Source organism: Dermochelys coriacea, chromosome 20 (assembly GCF_009764565.3).
Source record: "Dermochelys coriacea isolate rDerCor1 chromosome 20, rDerCor1.pri.v4, whole genome shotgun sequence".
NCBI lineage: Eukaryota > Metazoa > Chordata > Testudines > Dermochelyidae > Dermochelys > Dermochelys coriacea.
This window is the reverse complement of record NC_050087.2, coordinates 2,584,553-2,611,534: the sequence shown is the minus strand read 5'-3', so window position 1 is coordinate 2,611,534 and position 26,982 is coordinate 2,584,553. Positions and strand designations below refer to the sequence as shown.

The 26,982-nt window shown below is 63.4% G+C and overlaps 2 protein-coding genes across 4 annotated transcripts; both read left to right on the top strand.

The window, feature by feature from the left end:
- Nucleotides 1-172: 172 nt before the first annotated feature.
- On the top strand, nt 173-22,818 carry TIMELESS (timeless circadian regulator). 2 transcript variants are annotated; one of them, XM_038378210.2, is made up of 30 exons: nt 173-315; nt 6,102-6,242; nt 6,733-6,886; nt 7,431-7,545; nt 8,074-8,136; nt 8,340-8,441; nt 8,809-8,964; nt 9,426-9,559; nt 10,028-10,115; nt 10,377-10,553; nt 10,834-11,051; nt 11,451-11,554; nt 11,999-12,168; nt 14,063-14,191; nt 14,700-14,851; nt 15,030-15,127; nt 15,492-15,612; nt 16,029-16,230; nt 16,651-16,802; nt 17,225-17,310; nt 17,873-17,996; nt 18,446-18,528; nt 18,707-18,849; nt 19,461-19,659; nt 20,067-20,135; nt 20,544-20,662; nt 20,872-21,064; nt 21,222-21,279; nt 21,629-21,711; nt 22,063-22,818. In XM_038378210.2, the coding sequence occupies exons 2-30, from the start codon at nt 6,146-6,148 to the stop codon at nt 22,161-22,163; spliced, it is 3,690 nt and encodes a 1,229-aa protein (XP_038234138.1). In that variant the 5' UTR covers nt 173-315; nt 6,102-6,145; the 3' UTR covers nt 22,164-22,818. The 2 variants fall into 2 exon arrangements, with proteins under 2 accessions (XP_038234138.1, XP_043362448.1); XM_043506513.1 differs by lacking the exon at nt 173-315 and adding an exon at nt 495-640.
- A 107-nt stretch (nt 22,819-22,925) lies between these two features.
- On the top strand, nt 22,926-25,734 carry APOF (apolipoprotein F). 2 transcript variants are annotated; one of them, XM_038378275.2, is made up of 2 exons: nt 22,926-23,520; nt 24,549-25,734. In XM_038378275.2, exons 1-2 carry the CDS (start codon nt 23,338-23,340, stop codon nt 25,704-25,706), a joined length of 1,341 nt encoding a protein of 446 aa, XP_038234203.1. In that variant the 5' UTR covers nt 22,926-23,337; the 3' UTR covers nt 25,707-25,734. The 2 variants fall into 2 exon arrangements, with proteins under 2 accessions (XP_038234203.1, XP_038234202.1); XM_038378274.2 differs by having other exon boundaries at nt 24,546-25,734.
- The last annotated feature ends 1,248 nt before the right edge of the window (nt 25,735-26,982 follow it).

Sequence of the window (26,982 nt, the reverse complement as noted above, 5' to 3'; positions counted from 1 at the left end):
GGCAGGACTCCTGGGTTCTGTTCCCAGCTCCGGGAGGGGAGTGGGAGCTAGTGGTTAGAGCGGGGGAGGGGGGGAGCCAGTACTCCTGGGTTCTTCTATCCCCGGCTCTGAGATGCGGCCCCTCCCCTTGTCCGTGACTCAGTTTCCCCCCCTGGGGGAGACTCGCAGCTTTGCCCAGCCGGGCGGAGTTCGCAGCTCCGATTTGCACATGCCGGGCGGCGGCGGGGCGGGGGGCGGCTGTTGTTGCCCTTTTAAGGCCTGGCCGGATTTCGGCGCCATCCAAGGCTCGGCGCCGCCGCGGGAGCCCCGGGCCGGGTAGGGGCGCGCGGGGGGCACCGGGATGGGGGGGCTGAGCCGGGCTTGGGGGGTTCCCGGGGGCACCGGGATGGGGGGGCTGAGCCGGGGTTTGGGGGGGTTCCCGGGGGGGCTGAGCCGGGGTTGGGGGGGTTCTGGGAGGGCACCGGGATGGGGGGGCTGAACCGGGGTTTGTGCAGAGATTTTGGGGGGTAGATTTCTGGGGGGTTGAACCAGGGTCTGTGCATTTGGATCACGAGGCGCTGGTGGCAAGAACGGGACCCTATTTTTTCTCCCGGCCTGGTCATCAGCTGCCCTCCTCCCCCACAGAGGTGGCTGCCTTCTGGTGGGTGCCGCCGTGAGCGTGCGCGTGTGTGTGGGGGGGTCAGCCTGGGAGCCAGACCCTGCAGCTGCCTAGGGCTTTTGCCTGGTGTCAAATGCCCCGTGCCCTGCGGGGAGACGGGGACGATTTAGGGTCTCCAGCAAGAGCAGACACCTAGGTAACGATTTCCAGCCAGTCCCTGGTTTTTCCAGCGCTGGGTCGGGGTAGGGGTAGGGAGACCCTCCCCATAAAACCTGAACCCCAAGTTCTCCAGCTGCTGGATGAGAGCAGGAGTTTCCCAGCCGCCTCCCGGGGCCCAGGGCTTTGAGCACAGAGCACGTGTCCCCACTGCGCTGGCGGGTCGGGTTCCCTTCATGCTGCCTGGGGCTCCCAGGGAACTGAGCTCCCTGGGTGTCCCCCCACGCCGGCCAGCTGACGCTCACCACGGCTCAAAGCGGGCTGGGGGGCCGTGGCCCCAGCAGAAGGTGGCTGAGCCTTAGCACCGGGCCCTGTGCAGCGGGGATCTCTGTGAGAGCCCCACGCTGGCTCCTTCCAGGGGGTTCATCTAAACCGGAGTATTGCCGGGGCAAAGGCTGGGAGAGAGCGATTGGCTTCACGGCCCGTGGCCCTGTGTGGTAGAAGGAATCCACATAACCAGACAGGTCCCCCCCACATCCCGAGTGGGGATTGTTTGCATCCTTTATTTCATAATTTACTGGAGCGTCATCAAAACGTGGCTTTCCTCCTGTCTCTGGGTGTGTGATCTGGCTCCGCTGGGCTCCCTCAACCAGTCTATGCCCTCCCTCCCTTCTGCTCACTCGTAGGCAAAGGATCCCCCTTCACCATGCCCAAAGACCAATCAATTCTGGGCCCCTTGACCAGTTGGGGCAGCAAATTCCAGAGGCTGGGAAGCGTGCGAGGAAGCGGGGGGATAAACCTGGCAGTGCTGGTTCTATCGTTGGGCCTGGTTCTGTCGGGGCTGGCAGCCGGCCAGGTGTGGGTCCCCTGGGTGTCTGGGTCCTGGCTCCTTGCTCTCCAGGCCTCTTTGCAGGCGCTGCTTCCCCCGCCCCCCCCTTCGCTGGCAGTAGCTCTACCCTGCAGGGAGGGATGGAGGGGAGTGAATACATGGAGCTAATTTAAACACCCCCTTGTGACGAAGCGGGACTGTTCTTAATATTTTCTCTGAATATTGTGGGGGTGCCTCAGTTTCCCCTATGCAGTTCTTAAGTATCTAGGGGGTGGGATAAGGGTGTATGATCGTTGCAGAGCCCTAGAGGGCAGGTGTGGGCAGCGGTCTGGACACAGAGAATGGCCGACACCCTGTTTCCTGGCAGCTGATGGCCTGGGCCTTCCCCCCTGCAAGGTGAGAGCTAAAGGGTTAGAGAACAAAGGAATCAGGTGGCCTCCTGTCCCGGGAAAGGGACAAAGCCCAGAAGAGGGGGGACTGGAGAGTGAGTTAGCTGGGGGCTGGCTGGGGATGAGGAGTGAAATGCAGACAGGGTTGTCTGGCTCACTGCCCCCCAGAATGGACCCAGCTGAGAGGTCCTGTTCTCTGCACCTACAAGCTCCATTTTAGACCATGTTCCTGTCATCTAATAAACCTTCTGTTTTACTGGCTGGCTGAAAGCCCCGTCTGCCTGCGGAGTTGGGGGGCAGGACCCTCTGGCTTCCCCAGGACCCCACCTGGGCGGACTCGTTGTGGGAAGCGCAAGGAGGGGCAGAGGATGCTGAAGGCTCCAAGGTCAGACCCAGGAAGGTGGAAGCCGTGAGAGCTGTTTGCCCTGCAGACAGGCTGCTCAGAGAGGAGACTTCCCCAGAGTCCCAGCGGCTTCGTAGGGAGCAGCTCCAGAGCATCGCCTGGGGACTCCATGACACCCCCCGCCTCCTCAATTCAGCCCCGCAAGGCTGCTCTGGCCTCTGGATAGTCAAGGAGCCAGCGCCATGAGCCGCTGCAAGGGAGCCCCTAGTGGACAGCCCCAGTGGGCTGCTGTGGGCTGTTTCTTCCTGACCACCAGTTTGCCGCGTGCCCTGGAGCTGCCAGGTTGCCGGGCCTCCGAGAATGGGAATTTCTCCTCTCCTTGTCCTCAGGAATGGCTCCCCCTAGCTAGCCGCTGCCTCATGGGCACGGGGTCCCGGCTGCTTGGGGAAGCTGCCCCAGTGTAAACCAGTCTTTTTAAAAACTGGTTCAGTTTCAGCGGCGGGTGGGCCCTCTGATCTTGGTTCGGCTGAAGCATGTCCCCAGAGGGTTTGGATGGAGCCGGTGCCGGAAGCGGCTCTTGGACCGGACCAGAGCATCCTTCCAGGGGCTGGCGCCCATTTACCTACCCTGCTTCGAACCAGTGCAAGGTTTTCTCATGGCAAAGGGAACTGGCCGGGGAGGGAGCTGGGGGGGAGGCAGCAGAGATGGGGTCCAGGTAGGAACTGTCTCCCGTGGCCAGGGGTGGGGAGGGGGTTGCTGAGCAGGCTGGGTGCCATGGAGCTGGGCCCATGTGCAGCGGTGACGTCCGTGGCTCCGGCGCCTGGTGACCCATTTATTTCAGCCTCCTCGATCAGTCTTTGTTAATGGAGCCGGGCTGGGGATGTGAGGTGGGGGGGGGAGCGTGTGAGGAGAGTGTCCAGCCCAGCCAGGTCCCTTACACAGCACCACATCACTGAGAGGTGCCGTCTGTCATGATCATTCTCCCCCTCGCTGCTTCCCCGGGGCAGCAGAGGGCTGATTGTGGGGGGCTGGGAGCCTCTGGTGGGCTAAGGGGTAATTGACAAAGTGGGGAAGTGGAAACTGAGGCCAGCTAGATGTTAGAGGGGCCCCCCCACCCCTCCATCCAACTTTGCTTTTCCCTGCTAGAAATGTTGGGTCAGGTCCCTAAAAACTGCCCTCACCCCAGCTGGAGCAGCCCACTAGGGGAAACTGAGGCTGGCTTTCACAACAGGGGGATTGGTGAGGCTCCCTGGGAAAGGGGTGGGGCCCTGGCACCAGCCCAACCCTTCTACATGGGGGTCGGAAGAGCTGGAGACCCTAGGGGGGGCAGGATGCCACGGCTTTCTGGGGGTACCTCTGAAACCCCTAGCCTTGAGCTTGGGGAGGCTCTGGGTCAGGGGAGCACCCGAGGCAGGCTGGTGTCTCAGCTGCCCTCCGGGGCTCAGACTGAAGTAGGAGGTAGGTGACCATCACCTAGCTGTTGTCTGTCTCGCTGCCCCATGGGGTGATTTAATTGGGGAGGAGGGGCTGGTCTAGTGGCTAGAGTGTGCGCAGCCAGTGGGTGAAATCCCAATCGTCTGGCCATGGGGGGGATGTCTCCGCTCCCTGACACAGTGACCCGATTTAGCGTAGCCAGCCCCTCCCAGGCCAGCCTGGCCCCCCTAGGACAGCAGCTGGGAAATGGGTTAGCGCCCGGCGGTGCTCGGGGGAAGTGGAGCAGTTGCATAAGTGAGTTAGGTGATGTGCCGGCTCCCGGGGGTGGTGTGGGCGCACTACAGAAGCGGGGTGCAGGGAGGGAGGGGGAACAAGGCTTTTTTAGGGCGGACGCCAGCAGCAGAGAGTTAATCTGCTAGGATCTGTAGGGCAGGTAGGGGTGTGGGCGAGTGCGGACTGGCGGAGCACCTGGGGCGACCAGCTCTGTGAGTGCGCGCCGGGGCGGGGGAACCGGCTGGGCTGGAAGCAGAAAGGGGGTTGCAGGGAAAGGAGGCATGGCTTGGGGGGGGGAATCCTGGAGCAAACGCTGCTCCAGACTGTGCAGCTTTTCTGCTGGTCCCTCGGCCCAGCCTGGCTCTGGTGGTCAAGAGCTCCGGTTGCTTCCCTCCTGGGCCCTTAGGGGTTCACACCTGTACTGGAGAGAAGGGAGGCTGTTCCCCTGGGTGGGGGTGTTGCTGCTGTTTGGGTGTCGCTCCTGTCTCTGGGCCGCCTACCTCTCCTGCCCGTTGTCGGGGCTGCCTTGAGTTGGAGCTCGGCAAAGGGAGGTGATGATGGGTATAAACCAGCCCTGGCCAGGCTGCATCTGCCAGGGGGCCATCCGGCCCAGTATCCCGTCTCTGCTGAGGGCAGGGGCAAAGGGCCCTGCAGGGGCAGCTGCCGCAGGGGCCATTTCCTTCTGACCCTGGTAGTTAGTGGGTGGATTGTGCCCTGGAGCATGAATGTTTCTAGCCTGGCCAAAGCTCTTGGCTGTTTTTTAATGCCTGGTCCCACGCCGTGCTTGACCTCGGTGATCTCCTGTGGCTGAGAGTTCCGCAGGCTCACGGTGCTTTGGGGATGGGGTAGGGAATAAATAGCCTTTCCTGTTCGCAAGTTTGAATTTGCCTGTTTGAAGGACAGCCAGGTTGTGACACACATAGCTAACAGCTAGGCCCCCAGCTCTGGGCAGGGAGTGGGGGGGTTGAGTGGGCAGAGTGGGGGACTGGGAGCCAGGACTTTGGGGTTCTTCGCTGGACTCCTTGTGTGATCTCAGGCAGGTTGCATCCTCTCTCGGGGCACTGTGTCACGGTAGCACCTGGCTGGGGAGGGGGAAGCATCCTGCCCCCAAACCACTGGGCGGTGGGAACTGGCGGGTACCATGCTCCGGGCCTGTCGTGTCTGTAGGGATGTTCCTATCTTGGGGGGGGGGGTGTTTTTCTGCTGCTGGGCCCCAGCGTGGGGGGAGGATAGGGGAAGCCGGAGGTGCTGGTGGGGCAGGTGAGAGGCTGGGTATGGCATGGCACGAGCTGCAGGTGTCTTGTGCCCCCAGGCTGCAGCTCTCTGAGTGGGAAACTGAAGAAGCCTTGATGTTTAGGGGGAGGAGGGGTCTGTCCTGGTCTCTCCCCCCCCCACCTTCTCCCCGCCAGCTGCCACGTGTCTCCATCTGCCAGGGAGCCGGCTCCGCGTTGCTTAGCAGGCCACCTGAGCCTGCTGCTTTCATCCTGGTCGCTAGGGCACCGGGGGCTGCTTCCATAGCAACTCCCCCGCCGACAGCTGGGCTGTGGGGGTAGGGCTCTGCCCCAGAGACAGGTGCCGTGGGCTGGTCCCCCAGGCTCCCGCTCGCCGCTCATTCCATTGCTCGGCAGCTTCCTAGTGCCTGCCTGTGTGGCCACATCCCATTCTCAGCTGGGTCTTTGCTTGCTGCTGGGTTCACAGGGAGTGGGGTCTAGTGGTTAGACCAGGGGGGCTGTCAGCCAGGACTCCTGGGTTCCGGCTCTGGCTCTGGGAGGGGAGTGGGGTCTAGTGATTGGTGTGGGGGTTGGGAGTTGGGATTCTTGAGTTCTACCCCCTAGCTGTGCTGGATTGCTGCATGACCCTTGATATGTCACTTAATCTTGCTTTGCCTCAGTTTCCCCACTTGGTCATGGTGGGAGAGTGATTCCCCCCCCCCCCCCAATCCCTCGTGACTGCTGGCGAAGGGCTCGGAGACCCTGGGGCGGCTGGTGCTGTTGATGTGCAAAGTGCTGGAGTGAGGGATGGGACTGGCGGTTCCCGGCCTGGGGTGTGCGGGAGGCCTCACTGGATCTGTCCTTGCAGGTTTCACTCTCTGTCCACTTCCTCTTCTGGCCGGGCCAGGATTTATGGACTTGTACATGATGAACTGCGAGCTCCTGGCAACGTGCAGCGCTCTGGGCTACTTGGAGGGGGACGTCTACCACAAGGAGCCTGACTGCTTGGGTACGCCAGTGAGGGGCCAGCCCGGAATGGGGGGCTGACTGTTGCTGAGGCTGTGGGGGGCCAGTCTCTGGGTGGGAAGATCCTTGGCTCACGAGGCTGACCTGGGAGGGGATGGGTAGGTTCCTGGTTTGGAGCTGTCCCCCAGGACTCCTGGGTTCCAGTCCCTTCTCCTCTCTGTGCCTTGCTTTCACCAGTAAGGGGGTGCTGACCGATCCTTCCCCCCCAGCATCACTGGGTGCTTCTTAAAAGGGTTGCGACCTCCAGCTCTGCCCTTCCCCAGACCTCGAAGGGAGAAGTGCCCCGCTTGAAGGGTGTTTCAAAGTGGCTTCCATCCCAGCCACTGCATGGTCCCTTTCAGTGCGCCCAGCTCTGGGGGGAGGAGACCGGCTGCTTGTGTGGGCGGGGCTGGGACTCTGTATGGGTGGGACAGAGAAGCCAGGCTGGGTGCTTGTGTGGGTCATACCCTCTGCTCCCCCCCCCCCCGCCCCAGAGAGTGTGAAGGATTTGATCCGCTACCTGCGCTATGAGGATGAGACACGGGATGTCCGCCAGCAGCTGGGCGCGGCCCAGATCCTGCAGAATGACCTGTTGCCCCTCATCGCCCAGTACCCACAGGACAAGCTGCTCTTTGACGCTGTCGTCAGGTATGGCCCCACGGCGTCCACTTTCAGCCTGCGGGCTTCTCCGCCCAGCCCAGCGTCAAGCCCCGTGGCTAGCATCCTTCCGGGGGGTGGGGTTTTATAGCTACAGTGTCCATGCTGCTCTGGGCTCATATCAGAGGAGGCACTCGCAGGAAGCTGTAGGATCCTGTGGCGGGTAGTTCCGCAGCCTGGGACAATCTGTCTTCCCCCACATGGGAGTGTTGCCTGGGTCCTGAGGAGCAGAGCTGTCTGCCCCAGTCCCTCTTCTGGAGCTCTGGGGGTGGGGTGGCGGCGGTGCAGAGGGCTGGGCTGGGAGAGGAAGTCACACCCCTGGGTGCGTGAGCCGGGATTGAACCTGGGACCTCAGTCTAAATGGGTGCTAGTGGCCCAAGGCTGCAGCAAGCTTGTTGGCCTCGAGGGGGCAGGGTGGAGGGGGCGCTCTGCTGAGAAGTTGCCTGAGAGCTGGGTGGCTGCGCCCCAGGGGAAGGGTCTGTTGGAGGCTCCTGCCATGTCTGTATCCCCCCTGCCCCCCGTCTTCCCCTCACAGGCTGATGGTGAACTTGACCCAGCCGGCCCTGCTCTGCTTTGGCAAAGTCCCACATGACCCCGGCTCCCGGCACTGCTTCCTGCAGGTTGTGTCCTACCTGCAGGCCTACAAAGAGGTGAGTCTGCCTGCCCTCTTCCCCCCCCGCCTCCCCTCAGATAACAGAGCTGTGGGGAAGGGGGGCAGCTGCCCCCATCCCAGCAAGGGGATGAGCCAAGATCACCCTGTTAATTAAAAGTAGCCACCTGCCCCAGTCTGACAGGAGTGGGTAGGGGATGGTCACAGAGATCCATGGGTCTTTCCAGTCCTGGATGCCCCCTTTGTGCCACCAGGAGGAGCGGGGGGCCTCTGGGATTTGGAATGACTGGGAAATCCGTGTCCAGGTGCCCGGAGCTAAAATTGCCCTACTCTGCCCCGTGGCTGGCTGCTTCCCCCCCAGAGCTGGCCGCCTTTTCCCAGGGCTGCCTGCGCCCTGGAGCTGGAGGGGTGGGTGCAAGGCCTGTCTGCTCTTAGGCTTCCCCTGCTGGCTCCGCATCAGCCAGTGTCCCCCCGGCATCCCGGGGCCATACCCCTCCAGCCCCATGCCACAGGGGGCGCTCTGCTCCCGGCACCGCCCCTTGCCCTAATGCCGGGTTCTCCCCGCCAGGCTTTCGCCAGTGAGAAGGTGTTTGGGGTGCTGAGCGAGAAGCTCTACGACCTGCTGCAGCTGGTAAGTGTGGCCCCAGCCTGTGGGGCAGGGGGTGGCAAGGGGATTTTGGCACCCAGCCAATTGCCATGGGAGTCAAGTGCCAATCCATGCCACGTAGCATGGGCCCCAAACCTGCCCCCGAGGGCCAGGATGAGCTGGGAGGCAGCGGATTTTGGGGGGCCCCGTCACGTTCCGTCAGTTGCTTTCTCGTTGGTCCCTGCCAGGACTGGGAACAGAGGCAGGAAGAGGACAACCTGCTGGTCGAAAGAATTCTTCTGCTGGTGCGGAATGTGCTTCATATTCCTGCGGACCCTGAGGAGGAGAAGGTATGGGGGGGGGCTGCAGGGAAGCTGGTGAGCAGGGGAGGGGGTCTCCGTCTCCTTGCCACGTGTGGCTGGCGAATGGCCAGGAGCCGGGTGTGAGGAAGAGGCCTGGAGGCAGGGCGGGGGGGGCTTGTCATCTCTTGCACCCGGTTCTCATCCCTCGTTCCCCAGAACCGCGTGGGGGGCGGGTCGCGAGTTGCGGGATCTCCCTGCTGGAACGCTGTGCCCCCGGGGAAGGGTGTGGGGCGAAGCCAGGGTCCGCTCTTGTGCGGCGTGAGCTCCCGCCCTGGGGTGGCCAGGGGTAGCCAGGGAGGCTGGACGCTGGGGCCGAGCCCCCACGCTCAGCCCCACACCCCTCCCTACGTGCCAGAGTGTGGACGACGACGCCAGCACCCACGACCGGGTGCTCTGGGCCATGCACGTCAGCGGCATGGACGACCTGCTCAAGTTCCTGGCCAGCTCCTCGGCCGAGCAGCAGTGGGGCCTGCACGTGCTGGAGATCGTCTCGCTGATGTTCCGGGACCAGGTGAGCCCGGGTGGGGAACAGGGGGCCCGAGACAGGAGGGCGACCCCCCCTGCTGCCCCCCTGGGTTGGGAGCTGGCTGGATTAATCCTCTTCTGGGGGGTGTGGCGGGGAAGCGATGTGTATATTTTTGCAGGGGGGGAACATACGGCAGCTAGTTGTGCCAAGGGGCTGGGGGACGATCCCTTTGTGCATGGGGATGTTGGCATCTCCCCAAAAGGCTCAGCATGGAGCCCCTGGCTGCTGGCCTCACCACCCCACCTACAAGGGCTCTCAGCAGGGCCTGGTGCCTTCACCCTAACCCCCCCCCGCCTCCCCCAGGCCGTGCAACAGTGCCCGCTGGGATATGTAGTCTGTCTCCCCCCCCCCCCGGGGCCGGTGCAGCAGTGCCTGCTGGGATATGTAGTCCCCCGGGTCGGTCCGCATCGTAGGACGGGGAGGTCACCAGCCTGCTGTCCCAGCAGGATCCGGAGCAGCTGGCGGCCACGGGGCAGGCCCGCCTGGCCAAGGAGCAGGCGGCAGACGTGAGGGACCTGGAGCTGCTGCGGCAGAGGGAGCTGGCAGAGAGGAAGAGCCGGGCCTTCCAACGAGGGAGCAGGTGAGCTGGGGGCTGCGGCTGGCTCCCTGCAGCTGGGGGAGGGAGGCTGGAGGTTCAGCCCTCGTCCGCGCCTCCCCTCGGAGAAGTGGGCTCGACACCGGCCTGGCCACACGGGTTTGGGGCTCCACACGCTATCTAGACCACAATGGCCTGCTGTTTGTCCAGTGGGCAGCCGCTAGCAGGGGGCTGCGGGTTGGGTTTAGGGGGGAGCCCAGGGCTGGGGTTGGAGGGGGCTGCAGGTCGAGGTTGAGGGGCATGAGCAGAGCTGGGGGGAGCCCAGGGCTGGCCAGCGGGGGGGCTGCGAGTCAGGGTTGAGGGGCACAGAGTTGTGCCGAAGCTGCTCAGGTCCATCCTTCTCATGCCCCTCATTTGGGAGGGCACCACACTCCTGTGGGGCAGAGGCTGCTGCTTTCTATGGGGCGCTGCAGCTCACCTTCTTCCCGCTCATCCGAACCCCTCTCTCCCCAGGCACCCCCGGTTCGGCGGCTCCTACGTGGTCCAGGGGCTGAAATCCATCGGCGACAGGGACCTCGTGTTCCACAAGGGGCTGCACAACGTAGGTGCCTCCCCCTGACGCCTGGCTGGCCTTACACACAGCTCCCCTCCCCCTGGTATGTGGGGTTGACAGATGAGGGAGCTCTCTCTGGGGACTGAGGAAGGAGCAGGGCCGGAGGAAGGCAGCAGAGACTGTTCCAAGGCTGTTTGGATCCCACGTGCCCCACGGCTGGGACATAGATGGATCCCTGTGGATCCGTGACGGAGCAGTCAGGCTGGGTGGGGGTGGATGGTCCTCTCCTCACTCTTCTCCCTCCCGCAGCTGAAGGACCACAGCCACGACCTGGGCAAGGAGCCACGGCGGGTCCCCAAGCGAAGGCAGCCGGCCCGGGAGGGAGAGTCGCACCGGCGCTCGGCCCTCAACGTCCGCCTCTTCCTGCGGGAGTTCTGCGGGGACTTCCTGGAGAGCTGCTACAACCCCCTCATGCACCTGGTCAAGGTGAGCCCGGACGGCGGTCGCAGCAGCACCGGGCACCCCCTGGCACAGCCTCCCACCAGCCCCGCCTGCCGGGCGGGCGCGGCTGGGAGCCTCTGACCCCAGGCTGGGCAGCATCCCCTGGCTTCTGGGAGGCAGGGAGGGGGGCAGCTCAGGAGTTGGCTATTCAGCATCACTAGCTCCAGTCCCGTTGGTGCCCCTGAAGCAGCATGGGAGGGTCTCTTGGTGGGGGGCTGGGCAGGAGGGTCCCTGCTGGCCCCCCACCACCTGTATGCGCTCCCAGGACCAGCTGCTCCGGGAGAAGAGCCAGCAACACGATGAGACCTACTACCTGTGGGCCATGGCCTTTTTCATGGCCTTCAACCGCGGCCGGCACTTCCGGCCCGAGCTGGTGTCCGAGACAGTCAGCGTCCGTGCCTTCCACTTCATCGAGCAGAATCTCACCACCTATTACGAGGCCATGCTCCTGGACAAGAAGGAGGCCATGTCGTGGGCCAGGCGGTGAGCAGGGGGCCCAGCCGCCCCTCTTGACCAGGCCTGGGGGGTGCTGAATGGGACCGGAACGGCCCTGTGCAGGGAGGGAGGGCGGTTTAGTGGTTAGAGCTGTGGGCTGGGAGCCAGGACTTTTGCATTCTATCTCTCGTTCTGGGAGGGGGCAGTATAGTGGGTTAGAGAAGAGGGACGGGCTAGGAGCTAGGACGCCTGGGTTCTTTCCCCAGCTCACAACTCCGGGAGTACTTGGTTGACTCCCTTTACCCTCTGCCTGCCACATTACCCTTCCCTGGGGGGCCAGGGATGCTGTGTCCTGCCCTCCCTCTCCACACCCTCCACCTGAGCTAGGTGCCAAGTGCTGCTGGCCGGGGGGGGCACTCTCCTGACCAGCCTCTGCTCCGTGCCCAGAATGCACCTGGCCCTGAAGGCCTACCGGGAGCTCCTGACGACGGTGCAGGAGATGGATCGCTCCCCAGACGAGGCCGTGCGGGACAGCAGCAAGATCATTAAGAGTGAGTGCAAGGCCCCCACCCCTCCTGGGGCCAGTCCTCACCCCCCAGGCACTCAGCGCTGCTCCCACATCGCAGGCCTTGACCTTGGAGCCAGCTGGGGGGGGTGTTGCTCTCAACTGGGGCTCCCCAGCTATGATGTGGGGTGACATGGTCATGGTGGCCCTGGGGCCAGATTGGGGCCAGTCCCCACCCTGGGGCTGGATCGGAGCTGGTACCCCCTAGAGGAGAGAGGCCCAGTGCCCCATCTCCTACCCCCCTGAGCCAGCCAGTCCCCTGCTCTGCAACCAGATCGGGGACAGTGCCCTCTAGAGGGAAAAGCGCCCCCCCCCCCCCCCCCCCGCATTCCCCTAGGCTGCCCAGCCCCACCAGTCCTGTGTCATCCCCCTTGCCTGGTGGGCACTGCTCCCTCGCTGTGACACGTGTTCCCCCTCCCGCCCCCCTCAGATAACATCTTCTACCTGATGGAGTACCGGGAGCTCTTCCTCGCTCTCTTCCGCAAGTACGAGGAGAGCCGCCAGCCCCGCTCCTTCCTGCGGGATCTGGTGGAGACCACCCACCTCTTCCTCAAGATGCTGGAGGCCTTCTGCCGGGGCAGGAACAACCTGGTGGTGCAGGTAGCCGGGGAGGTGGCGCCAGGCTGGGGTGGGGGGAGGTGCTTCGGGAGTGTTGTGTTGGGGGTGGGTGGGTGTTACCAGGTTTGCCTGTTACTTTGGGGTATGCTCATTTATTAGGGTTACTCTTCTGGGGGGGGTGTCTGTAATTTCTGTCAATGTACTGCTTGTGTCATTGTTCTCATATGGAGCTCTGCTTCTCCCTTCTGCAAGTCCCCTCCCAATGGCACTATACTGCAGGACCGAGATGAACGAACGAAAACACAAAACACCCACACACACACACACGCACACGGAGCAAGTCTGAGTGGACCGGGTCAATCAGCGCTCTCACGCTGACCCCCTTATATGTCCCTGGACTCAGTGGGCTGGGCTGAGCAGCACTTCCAAGCTGCCACCCCCATATGCCACAGGTTCAGCACGTCCCTATCCCCACTTTCACGTCACAATTGTTCTGGTAGTAACCCACTTGATGAGCAAACCCCACAGTATTTTTGGGCGCTACAGGGATCTTTAGCTTAGGTAAGAGAAGCGTGGCTGCAGAGTAAATGGGGAAGCTAAAAACACAAAAGAGTAAAGCTCTGAGAGGGAGAGAGAGGGAAACAACCAGCTTACCATAAAAGTTATTTATTGAATAATAATGATAACCACACAAGGAGAGCCTAAACCAACATGACAGTTACATTATTAGTGATTACAAAAGTCAGATACAGAAAACTATACCTGATCACACAAGTCAGGGTTAAAAAGTTATACCTGAGGTAGAAAAGAAAATAGAAAGAGAGAGAGCTGGGGTCTCATCACCCCATGAGGCTTGAACTGATCATGGTTCCCAGGTGATGGGGTAGGTCAGGGTCCTGAGTGCTGGAGACAGGCAGAGCCCCAGCACGATCAGTCAGGAGACGATGAAGTCCCAGTGGAACTCATGCTGTGTTTGGATCTAGGCATGAGAACACTGACTGGAGTGTGCGTTGGGGTTTTTATAGGGAAACAATCATGGTTCAAGGGAGAACACGAGATTTGTTTATAAGTAAACTCATGACTCAAGGGCTTTCTCTAGGCTAGATAATAGGGGCTGATCACTGTTGGCTCTGGGTGGTATTCCTTCCAGGAAGCTCCCAATGCAATTAGGCTGCTTCAGTATTTTGGATATCAGTCAAGGATTCATGTCTAGAATTGGTCTGGTAACTGCTGAGCTGGGTATATGCAGGCGTGGGTTCATTCACATCTGGGGCAGAGATCCTCCATCATGCAGTGCTTCCGGGCTTTTCTGGTCCCAGAGTTCAGTGTGGTTCTTGCCTTGGAATCTCTGTTCTCCATTCTGTATGCTAATGGAGATGCCTCCCTGTCCCATCTTCGATGCAGATGAGGCTAGGGCAGTTGCCTTAATCCTGTCACCCTTGTCAGGAGGGGTCTAGGTATGTCTCCCACCGCCCTTCACTGCTCTCTGCAAGTCTTTTCCCTGATCGGTTTTGGCTCAAGCAGACACTTTGGGGCAGGGGGATGGCCTTCCTGAGTCACAGGCTGGATACTGCTCCCTGGTTCCTCAAGAACACAGAGCTGACTGGTATTGGGGCACCTGCTTATTTGCCCCCCTTGGACAGGGGGAGGTGCCCCTGATCTGACCCAGGGCCATGCTAACCCCTCTCTCCTCCCCCGGGTGGGTACAGGGGGAGCAGGGCTGGCCCCTGGTTTGGTCCATGGCCCCCCATTTCCCGCCCAGCTGTGGCCAGCTCTCCCTTACCTCACAGTCACTCCTGGTGGCCAGCGGGGGGCGCCAGAAGCTCGGCTTCCTGTGTGCCTCGGGGCAGGGGGTTTGGTCCGTGCAGCCTGGGGTCTGCCAGCTGTTTGGGGGGAGCACTGGGGGGACTCTCACCACACCGTCTCCTCCCTGCAGAGCAAAAGAGTGAGGAGGAAGAAGCAGCCCCGGGCCGGCCGGGCAGCCCTCCCAGCACAGCCCCGCGCCCCCGAGGAGCTGGAGGACCTGTGGCCCAGCCTGGCGGAGCAGCTCAGTGCCTGCGCCCAGGTAGGAGGGGGCAGCGGCTGGGGTCCCTGCATGGGCTGCCCTGGGGGACCTGGCCCAGCGTGGCTTGGGCATCAGTGGGGGCGTGGCCTGGTGGGCCTGTCGCATGCACAGGCCACGCCCCTCAGGGGCCACACTAGGTAGCAGGAGAGTCTGTGGGAACCACCCCGGCGTGGGCATCTGGGGCAACCCTGAAAGGGCAGCTGTATCCTCATCATGTTTGGGGGCAGGACGGGCCCCCAGGGGCCACAGTTGGCTGAATCCGTGGGGCAGGAGCGCTGCTTTGGTGGAGGGGGTGCTGCTCTGGGGGTCCGAGCCGAGAGGGGGTGGGGGGCCTGGTTCACTGGAGGCAGGTGGCATTCTGGGGGGGCTGGGCTCAGGGGGCAGATGCCCCCCTGCATGGGGCCAGCCCTCCAGTGGGACGTGGTGCTGTTCTGTGGCACCTCCGTGGGCAGGCCCCTCCCTGCCAGGCGCTGAGTCACCCCAGCCTCCCCCCCCACTTCCCTGCCAGGGGGCTGAGCCCCTCCCAGAAGATGTGGTCCCGTTCGACGCTGCCTCAGAGACCCCGGTGGAGGAGCAGCGAGCAGAGGCCATGGTGCGCATCCAGGACAGCCTGCTGGGCCACCAGACGCTGGCCGCCCTGACCCTGCTCCGCTCCGCCAGGTACTGTGCCGGCCCCGCTGGGGGTGGCGGGCTGGGTCCTCCGGGCGGGGCTGGGGTGGGGCAGGGACCCCATGCCCTGGCCGGGGGGAGTCACGGCCGACGGGGCACGTGTGTGGGGGGGTGGGGGGCTCTCACTTCCCCAGCGTCCCGGCCTGACCTGCCTGCGTCCCCTTCCCAGGGAGGTGTGGCCCGAACAGGACGTGTTCGGCTCCCCGCAGGCGGCCCTGGAGGAGGAGATCCAGCTGCTGAGACAGATTCTCTTCGCTCCTCTTCCTCGTGAGTATCCTTGCCTGGGGGCGGGGGCCCTTTGGGGGGGCTCCTCTCCCATCACCCCAGTGCCGCCCCCCCACACACACACACAGTCTGACGGCTCCAGCTTGGCCCCCAGCTGCAGTTCGCGTTTCCCTCCGGATGCAGCTCGCTGACTCTGTCCAGCCATTCCGGCCCCTTCCCCGCTCAGCTGGGAGCCCCGTGTCCGCGTAACCTCCGAGTGGCTAGGCTGGGTGTGGGCAGGGGTGGTGATGGGTGGGCAGCCCCGGGGTAAGGAGCCAGCTCCGTGTGCTGCCATCGACTCCCTGGGAGACCTTCCACGTCTGCTGGCGCCGCATCCCCGTCATCCCGGGGTGTCTGGTCATCGCAGGGCAAGCGGCGCCCGAGGTCGAGGAGGAGGAGGAGGAGGAGGAGGAAGAGGAGGTGGAGGAAGAACTGGCGTCTGTCCAGGTGTCAGAAAAAGAGTTCAACTTCCTGGATTATCTGAAACGGTGAGTGGGGTGCAGGGAGGGAGGTCGGATCAGGGCAGCAGGGCTGGGACACGCTCTCTCCAGGAGTCCAGCTGGGCTCACGAGCCCCCCACCGTGGAGGTTGAGGTGCCCTGGATCCTAATGCTGGGCGCACTGAGCCCCCAGGCTAGGCAGAACATCTCCTGGCTGGCAGACGCTGTCGCCGTGCAGGGTGAATCTTCAGCATGTGGAGGGACCTGGGCGGAGGCAGGACTCCTGGGTTCTACTCCTGGCTCTGTGTGGCATTGAGCAAGTCATTTCCCTGCTCTGTGCCTTGGTTTCCCCATTGGGTACAGGGAGGCTGAGCCCTGCCACTTGTGTGTGGGGAAGGGGTGTCAAAGGGGCCCCGTCACTCGGCTGAGCTGTCCCACCTGTGTGTCGGGGGCTGGGGGGGCCAGGTTTGCCAGCGCCAGTGTGGTCAAGGCCTACGTCCTGCTGCTCCGGGGCTACCGGCAGAACAGCGCCCACACCAACCACTGTGTGGCCAAGATGCTTCATCGCATCGCCTACGACCTCAAGATGGAGGCACTGCTCTTCCAGCTCTCTGTCTTCTGCATCTTCAACCGCCTGCTAAGCGACCCCTCGGCCGTGGCCTACAAGGTGAGGGGCCCCGGGGCAGGGCCCGCCCTTTGCCAGGCTACGCCTGCGTCGCCAACCTGCCAGCAGGGAATGGCCAAGGCCGAGGAGAGGGGCCTCGAACCTCCACGCTCCCGTGTCAGTTAGAGCAGCCTTGGGCTGCTCTGAGCTAAGCCCTGCTCCCTGCAGGCCCAGGGAAGCAGAGAATACCCATGATGCCATGCATAATCTTCCTCTCCCCTCTGTCATGTGCTCTGTGCTAGCCCATTACGCCCCAGCTACAGAGATAACAGCCCTACTACTGCTGCCCCCTAAGGGAGCTCCTCTGTTGGCTCAAGTGGTCCAGGCCCATGCGTTCAGTCCAGAAGGTTTCCAGTTTGGTGCTGGGGAAAAGGGGGGTGTTTATGGCGCCGTGAGGCCTCTAACCTTCCCCTGCCTCCCCAGGAGCTGGTGACCTTTGCCAAGTATGTCCTGGGCAAGTTCTTTGCCCTGGCAGCCACCAACAAGAAGGTCTATGTGGAGTTGCTGTTCTGGAAGAGCACGGCCACCGTGCGAGAGATGACAGAGGGCTACGGCTCTCTGCAGGAAGGAGAGGGGTGAGTCTGGGCTGGGGGCTGCCAGCCGGAAGGAGGCCCTGGGACAGGGTGGGGGTGAAGGGTCTAAGCTCCCTTTGTGTTACCCATATTCTTGGCCTGGACCTGCTGCTACTTAGAGCAGCCTTGGGGCTGCTCTAGCTTATGCTCTGCTTCTCCTGGTGCAGTGCACGCTGTGCTAGGGCAGGGGCAGCACACTGACACCGGCTGCACACAGTCCCCAGGAAGCTCTGCGCAAGAGGGTGGCTCTCGGGAGGGACATTGGCACCCCATTTAAGGCCGGATTGCAGGACGGTGACCCTATGGCTGGGCGTCCCTCCTTCCCCACCCCACATGCTGCAGACGGCTAGAGCCCCAGGGTCCCAGCTGGGGATGGCAGGGTCTCTGACTCCAGCAGCACGTCACTGGGTCTCTGCTTCCACCAGCTCTGGTGCCCGGAGGGCCCCCAAGTGGACACTGCAGGAGGAGGAGGAGCTGCGGGAGCTGTACCTGAAATACAAGGGAGTGGAAGGTACCAGCTGTCTTGTTAATGACCTGCCAGGGCCTCTGGGTTCTGGGGAGTTGCCCAAGACTCACTGGGCCAAGCCAGGACTCCTGGGTTCTGTCCCAGCTCTGAGAGGGGAGTGGGAGCTAGTGGTTGGAACTGTGGGACGTGGAACTCGGACCTTTCAGGTTCTATCCCTGGCTTTGCCACGTTGACCTTGAATTACTTTACCCTTCCCTGTGCCTCAGTTTCCCCATCTGTATAGCAAGGGCTCTGTGACGTACCGGGGCACAGTCCAGACTAATGCGAGGGGGGGCTATCACCCCTGCCCTGCAACCTGGGGTGTCTCACAATGCCTTGCTGTGGTAGCTGCCATGGGGCGGCTCACAAACCTCCAGGGTACCAGCCGCCCCATGTCTGCCTGTAACTGCAGCCTGCCAGTCCCATGCCAGGCAGCCCATGTACGAGGTGGATAACGGGGGCGGGGGTGACTAAAGGGGTCCCAGGCTCCCAGCCCTGCTCTGGGGGTGGAGGACAGGGAGCTGGGGGAGGCACCGTTTCTCGTAATCGTGCCCTGGCCTCTCCCCAGGTGCGGACGTCGTCGGCAGCATCCTCTCACACCTGCGGGCTCCCAGCCGGACCCGGAAACAGGTTGTCAAGCAGCTGGTGCGGCTGGGGCTGGCTGAGAGCGTGAGGGATTTCCCGCGGGAGAGGTGGGTGCCCCCCGCACCTCTCGGGAGCTGAACGGCAGGGCTTGCGGGGTAGGAGCAAAGGGGAGCCCCGAGTCAGTCACAAAGTGAAAAGAACCCCGGTGCCCGTGCACAACCCAGACCTTGATTCAGGGACTCTGCGTGGCAGGGACAGTAAATCCCCTGCTCTCTGCATGGGGGGTGGGGGGTATCCAAGGGGAGGTGGGCACTGTGGGACGGGGGGGGGGACTAGGAGCCAGGGCTCCTGGGTTCTAGTCCTGCCTCTGGGAGGGGCAAGGGGTCTAGTAGTATTGGGGGGGAGGGCTGGGAGCCAGGACTCCTGGGTTCCATGCTTGGCTGACGCCCTGTGACCGTAGGGGAGTCCTTCCCTGTCCCAGCGCGGTGCGATCCGTGGTTGGGGGGCGCGGGGGCTGGGAGTCCTCCTGCCCCTGAGCACCCGTGTTCTGGCCCAGGAAGGGGACGCGCCTCGTGCTGTGGACGGAGGAGCAGGAGCTGGAGCTGCAGCGACTCTTCGAGGAGTTCCAGGGTGCAGACGGTGAGCGGGGACTGCAAGGGGCTGCCCCGGGGGACAGAACAGGGGGTGGGAGCAGATTGATCGGGGGGGGGTCTCTGATCAGCTGGGGCTCATTAACTTCCTCACCCCCTCGTATCCCTGCACCCAGTGTGATAAAGCAGCTCTCCAGCCTGATACAGAATCTCTCTACCCCCAGCAGATATCCTGGGTAACATCATGAAACACCTCACGGCCAAGCGCTCCAAAGCCCGCGTCGTGGAGAAGCTGCTGAGCCTGGGGCTGGTGGCAGAACGCAAGGAGCTGTACAAAAAACGCAAGAGGAAGCCCGGCCTGCCTGGCATGGTACAGCACTGTGTGTGTGTGGGGGGGTTGCCCCTGCTGGGAGGGGAGGTCAGTGGGTTCGCTCTTGTACCCAGGTCTTTGTGCTCACCTGGCTGTGTAGAACCATTCCCCTCCCGTTTGTGTGGGATGTGTTTCCGTGGGGCTGAGGCCCATGCGGGGGCGGGGGCTCTGAGGGCACCCCCCTGCCCTGGGGATCCCTTCCCCAAAGGGTGAGGTTGCTCTTTCCTTAGCCGAGAAGATAGCTCCCTGCTCAGCAGCCTTCACTGGCTTTTCTGGAGGGTCCCCAAGCATTTTATAGACTTGCTCCCCGAGGGCGGGCTCCGAATTGTACACATGGGGAAACTGAGGCACAGAGCTGGGGGTGTGACTCTCATGTTGAGTCAGTGGCAGATCTGGGGATAGAACCCAGGAGTCCTAGCTCCCAAGGCCGTGCCCCGCCCCTCCCCCCGGCTTTAGCCCACTGGACCTTATTCCTTTATGATCAGATGCAGCTATGAGTCTGAGCCGGGCACCCTCTCATACCCAGCTCTCCCCTTCCTCCCCCTGATGGAGCCTGGGCAGGACCCCCCACCCTTGGCATATGACTTTACCGTCGCTCCCATCTCTTCCAGAGCGAGGACAGATCCCCATGGGGTGCAGCTGGCCAGGAGGACTCTGCGGAGGAGAGCGACAGTGAGGAGGAGGAGGAGGCCTGGGAGGAAGGGGGCGCAGGCGACAGGGCTGCGGAAGGGTGCCGGGAGCAGGGCACCAAGAACCAGGCGGCGCCGGAGCAGGACGTGCAGGGCCTGGCGCGCCACCTGAGGCAGGGAGGTGAGGAGAGCGCTGGCTCCCCCAGTGGCGGCAGGGGGGACTGCACTTGTGAGTGCCTCCTGCTGGCCTGGGGAGCATGCAGGCTGCCGCTTGGCTTGAGCGGATGGGGGCCACTGGGCCTCTTTTGGGGGCTGGCTGCCTCGGCTCCCCAGCCCAGACACACAGGGGTTAAGGCCTCTGCCTGCACTGGCCCCCCAACCCCAGAGAGTGCAGCCCCACGGCTCCTTAAAGGGGCCCCGTCTGCGTTCAGCCTGACCCCGTCTCCCGTGTGAGCTCTGGGCCGGGGCTGACTTGGCCCCACTGCCCGCTGTGAATCTCCAGCTCAGTGCGGCGTTGTGTGTCTCTCCCCCCCCCACCCCCCTTTTCCGGGGGCCATCTCTCACTCCTGCCCTCCATTGTGCCCGCAGGCCTGGCTGGCTCCTTGCTGTGGCTTCAGAACTGCCTGAACCGAGCGGCCGAGGACCGGGAGAAAGATGGTTAGTAGCGGGGGGGTGGGGGGCAGAATCGGTGCTGGGAGGGCGGCTGGCACCAGGCATGGCCCTGCTGCACTCGGGAGGTGCTGGCGGCTTCTTCCCGGACTCTGCACGGGAGGTCCTGGGGGGATGGCTCATGAATGGGATCTGTTCCCTCCTGGGGGTGAAATGGGGCATCCCAATACCGGCTGGAGTGAGATGCTCTTTGGGGCCAGCCCAGGGCATCGCGAGGGGATCCATGTGCATCTCTCCCTTACGCTGTGCCTACGTGGGGCCCCCCGAAACCCCCAGCACTAGCTCCCCCACTTGGCGTTGCTCAGTTTCAAAGGATCCCGCGGCTGTAGCCCCGACCCCCCCCCCAAACCCCCATGTGTGGGGCGGGTTCATCCTCATGGCGCCCCCTGTCCCCAGGCACCGCCCAGCCCGTGCCCTTGGTGCCACTCTTGGAGGAGAATGAGGACGCCATGGAGAACCAGGGGTTCCAGAAGCTGCTGTGGAAGGTTGGGGTTCGGGCCCCAGCTAACGAGCAGGTAATTACTCCCCCCCCCCACACACACACACACGGTGTTGTGAGGGGGGCTGGTTTGTGCCCTGCAGGGGAGGGGAAAGGATATTTGAAGGGGGTCCAATCCGAGTAGTGGGGAGACAGGGACATGGGCACAAGCACTGGGACCCCCCTCGCCTGAGCGCCCCCTTCAGGCTGTGCCTGGCACTAACATCCCACCCCCGCCCTCCACAGGAATCCTTCTGGCGCATCCCAGCCAAGCTGAGCCCCGAGCAGCTCCGGCGCCTGGCTGCCTCCGTTGTGCAGGAGGAACCTGACGGGGAGGAAGGCTCCCCGGGGGGGCTGGACGCTGGCCCGGAGCAGAGAGCCCAGGCTGTGCAGACTTTGCGGCTGGCCAGGAGGAAGAGAGGGGCCCCAGCCTTGCCAGGTGAGCGATGAGTGGGGGAGTTGGCCTTGGAGGCTGCCCCAGGAGGCAGGGGACCAGCTGTGGGGTGGGGGTGGGGAGGACTGTTGCGTTGCTCAGTCCCCAAACCCCTCCACCCCCACCCACACACTGATGCTTTCACTTTCTTATCCCATTTCAGAGGAGGAAACACCTAGCCCCGAGCAGCCACCAGTGTCCCCAGGGTCTGATCTGGAGAGGTGAGAGTCGGGGTGGTAACCTAACCCCCTTCCCAGGCTCTGTGCCTACACAGGACTCCTGGGTTCTGTCCCTGGCTCTTGGAGGGCAAGTGGGGCCTGGTGGGTTGGAGTGAGTGGGAACTGGGAGCCAGGACTCCTGTGTTCTGTTTGTGTGTCTGCCTCTGACTTCTTGCTGCCTTGGGAAGTCCCTGCCCTGCAGGGCCTCAGTTTCCCCATCTCTAACAGGTAATGATGTCCTATCCAGGGGGGGTTGAGGTGTAGTGTTCACAAAGGGCTGGGCTGGATTGGAGCGGGGAGCTGGGGGTGGGAGGTGCCAGGGTTTACCCTAATCCTTTCCCCGTCATGGCAGGGAGCGTCCTGTCCAGTTGCAGCTGGGCCCCAAGCGGAGCCGCGTGATCCACAGCGATGACGACGAGGACCCCGAAATCCAAGGTCTTAGAGCGCCTCCCTCTGCCCCTCCCTGCAGCCTGGCTGGCCCTGGGTGCAAGAGTCCCCCCCCCACACACACAGGATGGGAGATGGGCACTGGTGGCTGCTGCTGTCCTGGAGCACCCCAGGGGCAGAGCCAAGTGGGGCCCCGGGTGCCTCCTGCTCTGGCAGGGGCAGGCGCAGGAGAAATAGCCCCTGGCTGAGTAAGATGGGCCACTCCTGGGGGGGCTGATGGGCTGAAGGCGAGGGGGGTCAGCCTGAGGGGCAGAGAGATGGGGGTTCAGCTGAGGGGACTGAGCCGGGAGGGGTGTGGGACACTTAGCCCTGAGGTCCCTCGTCTGTTCTCCCTTTCAGCTGAGACACCAGCTCAGCCTGACCCCACCTTGGACAGGGAGGGGACACAGCCCCCCCGCCGGAGGAAGCGCCTGCGGATTGAAGAGGAGGAGGAAGATTAAAAGGGCCTGGCCGGATGCCCCACCCCGCACGTCGCCTTGGACTAGCCCCTCCCCCTGTAAATGCCCTTCCAGGCTGCCCTCGGTGTGCCCAGCTACGCTTCAGACGCTCCCCTCCACCTGTTGTTTATCAGCCGTACGCACAATGAGCTAGAGCTGCCCCACCCTTGCCAGGGCCCGGCTCCTCTGGGCCCCATCCCGGCTGGGTGGGCCCTGGGTCCCTCTGCTCCTGTCCCAGAAGAGCCAGGGGGAGCCAGCCAGTTGGGGGTCTGGATCTGCTGGGCCCGCATCTTGGCAGCCTGGCAGGATGGGGCCTCTGGCAGATCAGTAGGGCTGGACCAGTCATCACCCCGGCTCACTTAGGGGAGGGGCTGGGGTAGTGGGGGGCGTCCCACCTTCCCCCCTGGCTCATTAGCCAGCTCCCAGCCCCTGCTGCCACCTGCTTTCATGCTTTTCAGCTGCCTGCTGGGTACCCAGGGCCATTAACTCCCCTGCCCACTGCCCCTGGCTGCAGGAGCTCTCCCCATCTCATTCCTGTTCCTCATCCCCCAGCCCCCTTTGTTGTTTGACTTCCAGCAGGAGTTAGCAAACAAACCAGGGGGTGGGTGTTGTGTCATTGCAAATGGGCAAAGGCCAAAATAAAATGGGCTCAACCTTCCCTCTTATCTCCCTGCTGCAGTGGTGGGGGGTGGGCCAGAGCTGCTGGGGATGGAGGGGACAGGGTGCCAGGACTCCTGGGTTCTGGTCCCGTGTGCAGGAGGGGGAGTAGAGCCCTGTTTTTCTCACCCTGGCTCAGATCTTCCCTCCCTACAGTGTCCCCAGACCCTATGATGGTTCTCGTTCCCCCCCCCCCCCCCCCGCACTGCAGTGTCTGCTACCCTAGAACCAGCTGGGAGAGGCCCTGGCCCAGCCTGGTGACATTGCACAGGGGGAGGGGTGTTGGTAAAAAGTCAAACACCTACACAAACAAGGTGAACAGAGGCCCTGGCGTGAGCCCAGCCAGGGCAGGAGCGACACCCGCGCTGGCCTCACCCAGCTCCCTTGGCCCCTGCTGCCCTCCCCGCCTTCCCCTGTGGTTGCCTGCCCAGCGGTCGCCCTGCCAGGGACACCAGGGCATCCCCAGGGGGCATCTGCTGCAGAGACAGAGCATGTGGGGGCTGCAGAGGGGAAGGCTCTCATGCCTGCCCTTGGAAGGGGGGAGCAGGGGGCTGAGGCTGTTGCAATCAGCTGCCTGATAAGGGATCACCTGGCCTGGAGACTTCCCCCAGGGCAGGCTATAAAAGGAGCTAGGCAGGCTCTGGACCAGGTATCCTGCCATCCCTCCTGGCGCCCAGGAGCTCCTGATCTCGTCCGTGCCCAGGTGAGTGGAGGCTGTAACCACCCCCCTGCCTCGGAGGTTTGTCCCCACTGCTCTCGCTGCCTGAAGCCAACGAGGCCCGGTGGTGCTGCACGTTTACACGAGGCCTTTGCACCAGTGTCGGTCGCCAAACCCTAGCAGGGACCGGTGGGGAGCAGCTCTGTCATTGGGGCTGGGGGGGAACTGCTATGGGTGCGCAAATCCATGCCGCTGAGCTGAGTGCGGGCGGAAATGCCCTGTTTGCTCATGGGGGCGGAGGAGTGGAGGTTGCCTGTGTCAATCAGACATGAGCTGCGGGTGGCCTGTGTGACTGAGCTTGGGAGGGGGGCATTTGCCCCCTGCCCTGGACTGCTGCTGCTGGCGGGAGCTCTTCTCCCATCTCAGGCAGCTCAGTGGGAATGACCAAATTAGTGCCCACCAGCTTCACTGTTTCCTGGGGCGGGGAGAGAATTCCTCCCTGGTGCATTGTCCGTCCTGCCCCCCCAGTTTAGTGCAGCTGCTGCAACGCTGGGAAAGGAGGACCGGCTTTGCTGCCGGAAGCCCCCCCCGTGCTTGGCTCCCGGGGGCCCGGGCTATGGGCACCCTTGGGAATTCAAAGGGACTGCGGGTGCTCCTCAATCCCAACCTGCAGCCACCTGCTCTCCCAGGACTGGACTCCCCCATTGATAATGATGCCTGGTACTTCGCTTGCGTGTCTCGCTGCCGATCTCGAAGTGCTTTTCAGTGGGGAAACTGAGGCCCAGGTCCAGGCTGAGCTGGAAATAGAAGCCAGGCCTCCCAAGTTCCAGGCCTCCCAAGTTCCAGGCCAGCGCTGTCTACTAGGCCACGGTGCCCCCTACAGCTCTGCGGTCACCCCGACCTGCAGTGTCCTATCCCAGCCAGGCACCGCGCATTTGAACCCTGGTCTCCAGAAGCCAAAGGCTGATCCCTTGAGCCCAGTTGTGGCAGTAGCTGGCATCCCCTGCCAGAGGGTCCCCTGCTGCAGGGAGGGGCTCCAGAGTCTTGTGTCTGTGACGTGTCCTCTTCAGCAGGGTCTGTGCTGTGCCCCGAAAGACCAGCCCGCCATGCAACAGCCAGGTCTCCACTTCTGTCTGCTTCTGCTGTGCCATGAGCTACAGGGCCTCCAGCTGCCCGCCACACCGGGAGGCGCCACTGCGACCGTCAAGCCCCCAGGGATGGAAGTGGCCCCCCTCCCCGTTTCTCCCGGCGCACCCAGCTCCCATCGGTCTGCTGCCAGGGTGTTGCTTGACTCCCTCCCGGGGCGGCTTCCCCAGGCAGGGCTCCCACGGGTGGGGGTCTCCTGCCAGGACTTGCTGCCCGAGGCCCTGGAGGGTTTCTCCCAGCTCCCGCTGCTGCCCCAGACTCTCATCATCGCGGCCTTAGCCCTCTCCCTCCAAGGGGCCGGCTGCCCCCGCCAGGCTGAGGGGCTGGTGCTGCGGCTTTACGGGGTGGTGGGGGTGGATGATGCCAACATGCTGCTGCTGGGGATAGCAGGACTCCCAGGAACCCCCAGGAGAGGAGGGACCCCCCTGCTCTTCAATGGGGGTCAGCTGGCAGGGGCAGGCCCCCGACATTGCTTGGGCCTGGCCCGGCTTGACAGCTCCCTGCTGCTGGGCCCGGTGACCAGCACCCATGGTGCCTTCCCAGCCGCCGCCATGGCCTGCCACAGGCTGGGGTCTGCCTGCGCCGGTGTGACCTCCAACGGGACCACCTCCTTCTCGGTGATCGGACAGCCTGGTGCCTACTCCCGGCCAGGCCGCGGGGCCCAGGCCTGGCTCCACCGGTGCCGCTGGGCAGGGAGGAACCGGCGCAGGAGCCCGGAGGCCTGCAGCAGCAAGCGGGAGCAGAAGGTGCACGGCATGCTGGAGTGGGTGCCCCTGGTCAGCACTTACTACAACGTGGGCACCAGCATCTACTATGCCTTCCAGAACTGCACGGAGCTGGCCAAGGAGCGGGGCCTTGAGGCGGCCCTGGACCTGAGTTATGACGTCCTCCTGGGGCTCGTGGGTGGGGCAGGGGGCAGCTTGGGCTTCGGCGTAGGAATGGGGCTGAAGCCGGCCATCAAAGTGGGGGTGCGGTCTCTGATCAGCTACTTCCGGCAGGTGGAGCCGTCCGCTGCCCTGCCCACGAGCTCCTCCAGCCCTGTCACCGCGGCCGACTCCTTTGTGCCGCCATCGGTCTGGGTGTGAATAAAGCGGGGCACTGCCCATTCCTTGAGCCCAGTGCTGGTGTCCATGATGGGGGGTTCTGGGGAGGGGAGCTGGCTCACAGCCAGCCCAGCTTCATGCCCAGCTGTGGCCTCCCCATGCAACGAGTTTGGTGGGTCTCAGCCCAGGCCCTGGTGGCTGGCTCTCTCAGCCACAGTGGGCACGGGGGCTGGAGTCGCTCCAGCCAATTTCCAGCCCCCTGTGCAGTGCTCTGGGGAGGAGGGAAGGACCCTGCCTGCCACTTGCCAACTCAGCGTGAGCACTTGTGCTTGACATTGATAAGGGGCATGTGGTCTCCGGCCAGGGTTAGCCTGACCCAGGGCAGTCAGCTGCCATGAGTTGAGTCTAAAGATCAGCAGGTCTCAAAGGTGCCGGATGGCCAAATTTCTCCCAGATATCATATCACATAGAAGATCAGGGTTAGAAGAGACCTCAGGAAGTCATCTAGTCCAAACCCCTGCTCAAAGCAGGACCAACCCCAATTAAATCATCCCAGCCAGGGCTTTGTCAAGCCGGGCCTTAAAAACTTGTAAGGAAGGAGATTCCACCACATCCCTAGGGAACCCATTCCAGTGCTTCACCACCCTCCTCGTGAAATAGTGTTTCCTACTATCCAGCCTAGACTTCTCCCACTGCAACTTGAGTCATGAAGGCCCCTGGGGTCAAATTGCCTCCTGCAGCCTGCCCAGTCCAGCCTCGGCCTGGCTAACGCAGCGCAGCTCGGCATTCACAGGGTTTTGTTACCAGCCAGGAAAGTGCAGACTTGTAATTACAGCGGGGCAGTCGGAGCCAGGACTTCTGGGTTCTGGCCCTAACTTGGGCCTGTTTGTCAAGTGCTTTGAGATCCACGGATGACCAGCGCTAGGTACGCAAGGGCAGGGCTTGAAAGCAGCTGGCTGCCAGGTCCCCCCACCTGCGGGCAGGTGAACTCTGGCTGCAGGCGAGCAGGGGAAGGTCCTGGCCCCTTGATTTGGTGCCTGGGCCCGGTGCAGTGCATGGCTCTGGGGGGTCCCTGCTCCCCCACTTCCCCTCCCTGCTCCCCACCTCCACCCTACCCCTCCCTGCTCCCCATTCTCTCCCTCTCCTGCACCCCCCACCCCTTCTTCTCTAGGCCACGCCCCCTCCTGCCCTCTCTTCTCCCAGTCTCGGCCCCGCCTCCCGGGTGACGTCGTTTCTGGGAAGTCGGTCGGCCCGCTCCTGCTTCGGGCTCGGCTTTTCCGCCCGGCGCCTCCCCTCCCGCCGCTTTCGCCGGGAGGGG

Bases quoted from the DNA above. Each gene is read 5' to 3' on its own strand.
- TIMELESS (XM_038378210.2), top strand. From the start codon at position 6,146: ATGGACTTGTACATGATGAACTGCGAGCTCCTGGCAACGTGCAGCGCT. The intron at 11,555-11,998 runs GTGAGTGCAAGG...CGCCCCCCTCAG, and splicing joins CAGCAGCAAGATCATTAAGA to ATAACATCTTCTACCTGATG. The intron at 14,192-14,699 runs GTAGGAGGGGGC...CTTCCCTGCCAG, and splicing joins AGCTCAGTGCCTGCGCCCAG to GGGGCTGAGCCCCTCCCAGA.
- APOF (XM_038378274.2), top strand. From the start codon at position 23,338: ATGCCTGCCCTTGGAAGGGGGGAGCAGGGGGCTGAGGCTGTTGCAATC. The intron at 23,521-24,545 runs GTGAGTGGAGGC...TGTCCTCTTCAG, and splicing joins CTGATCTCGTCCGTGCCCAG to CAGGGTCTGTGCTGTGCCCC.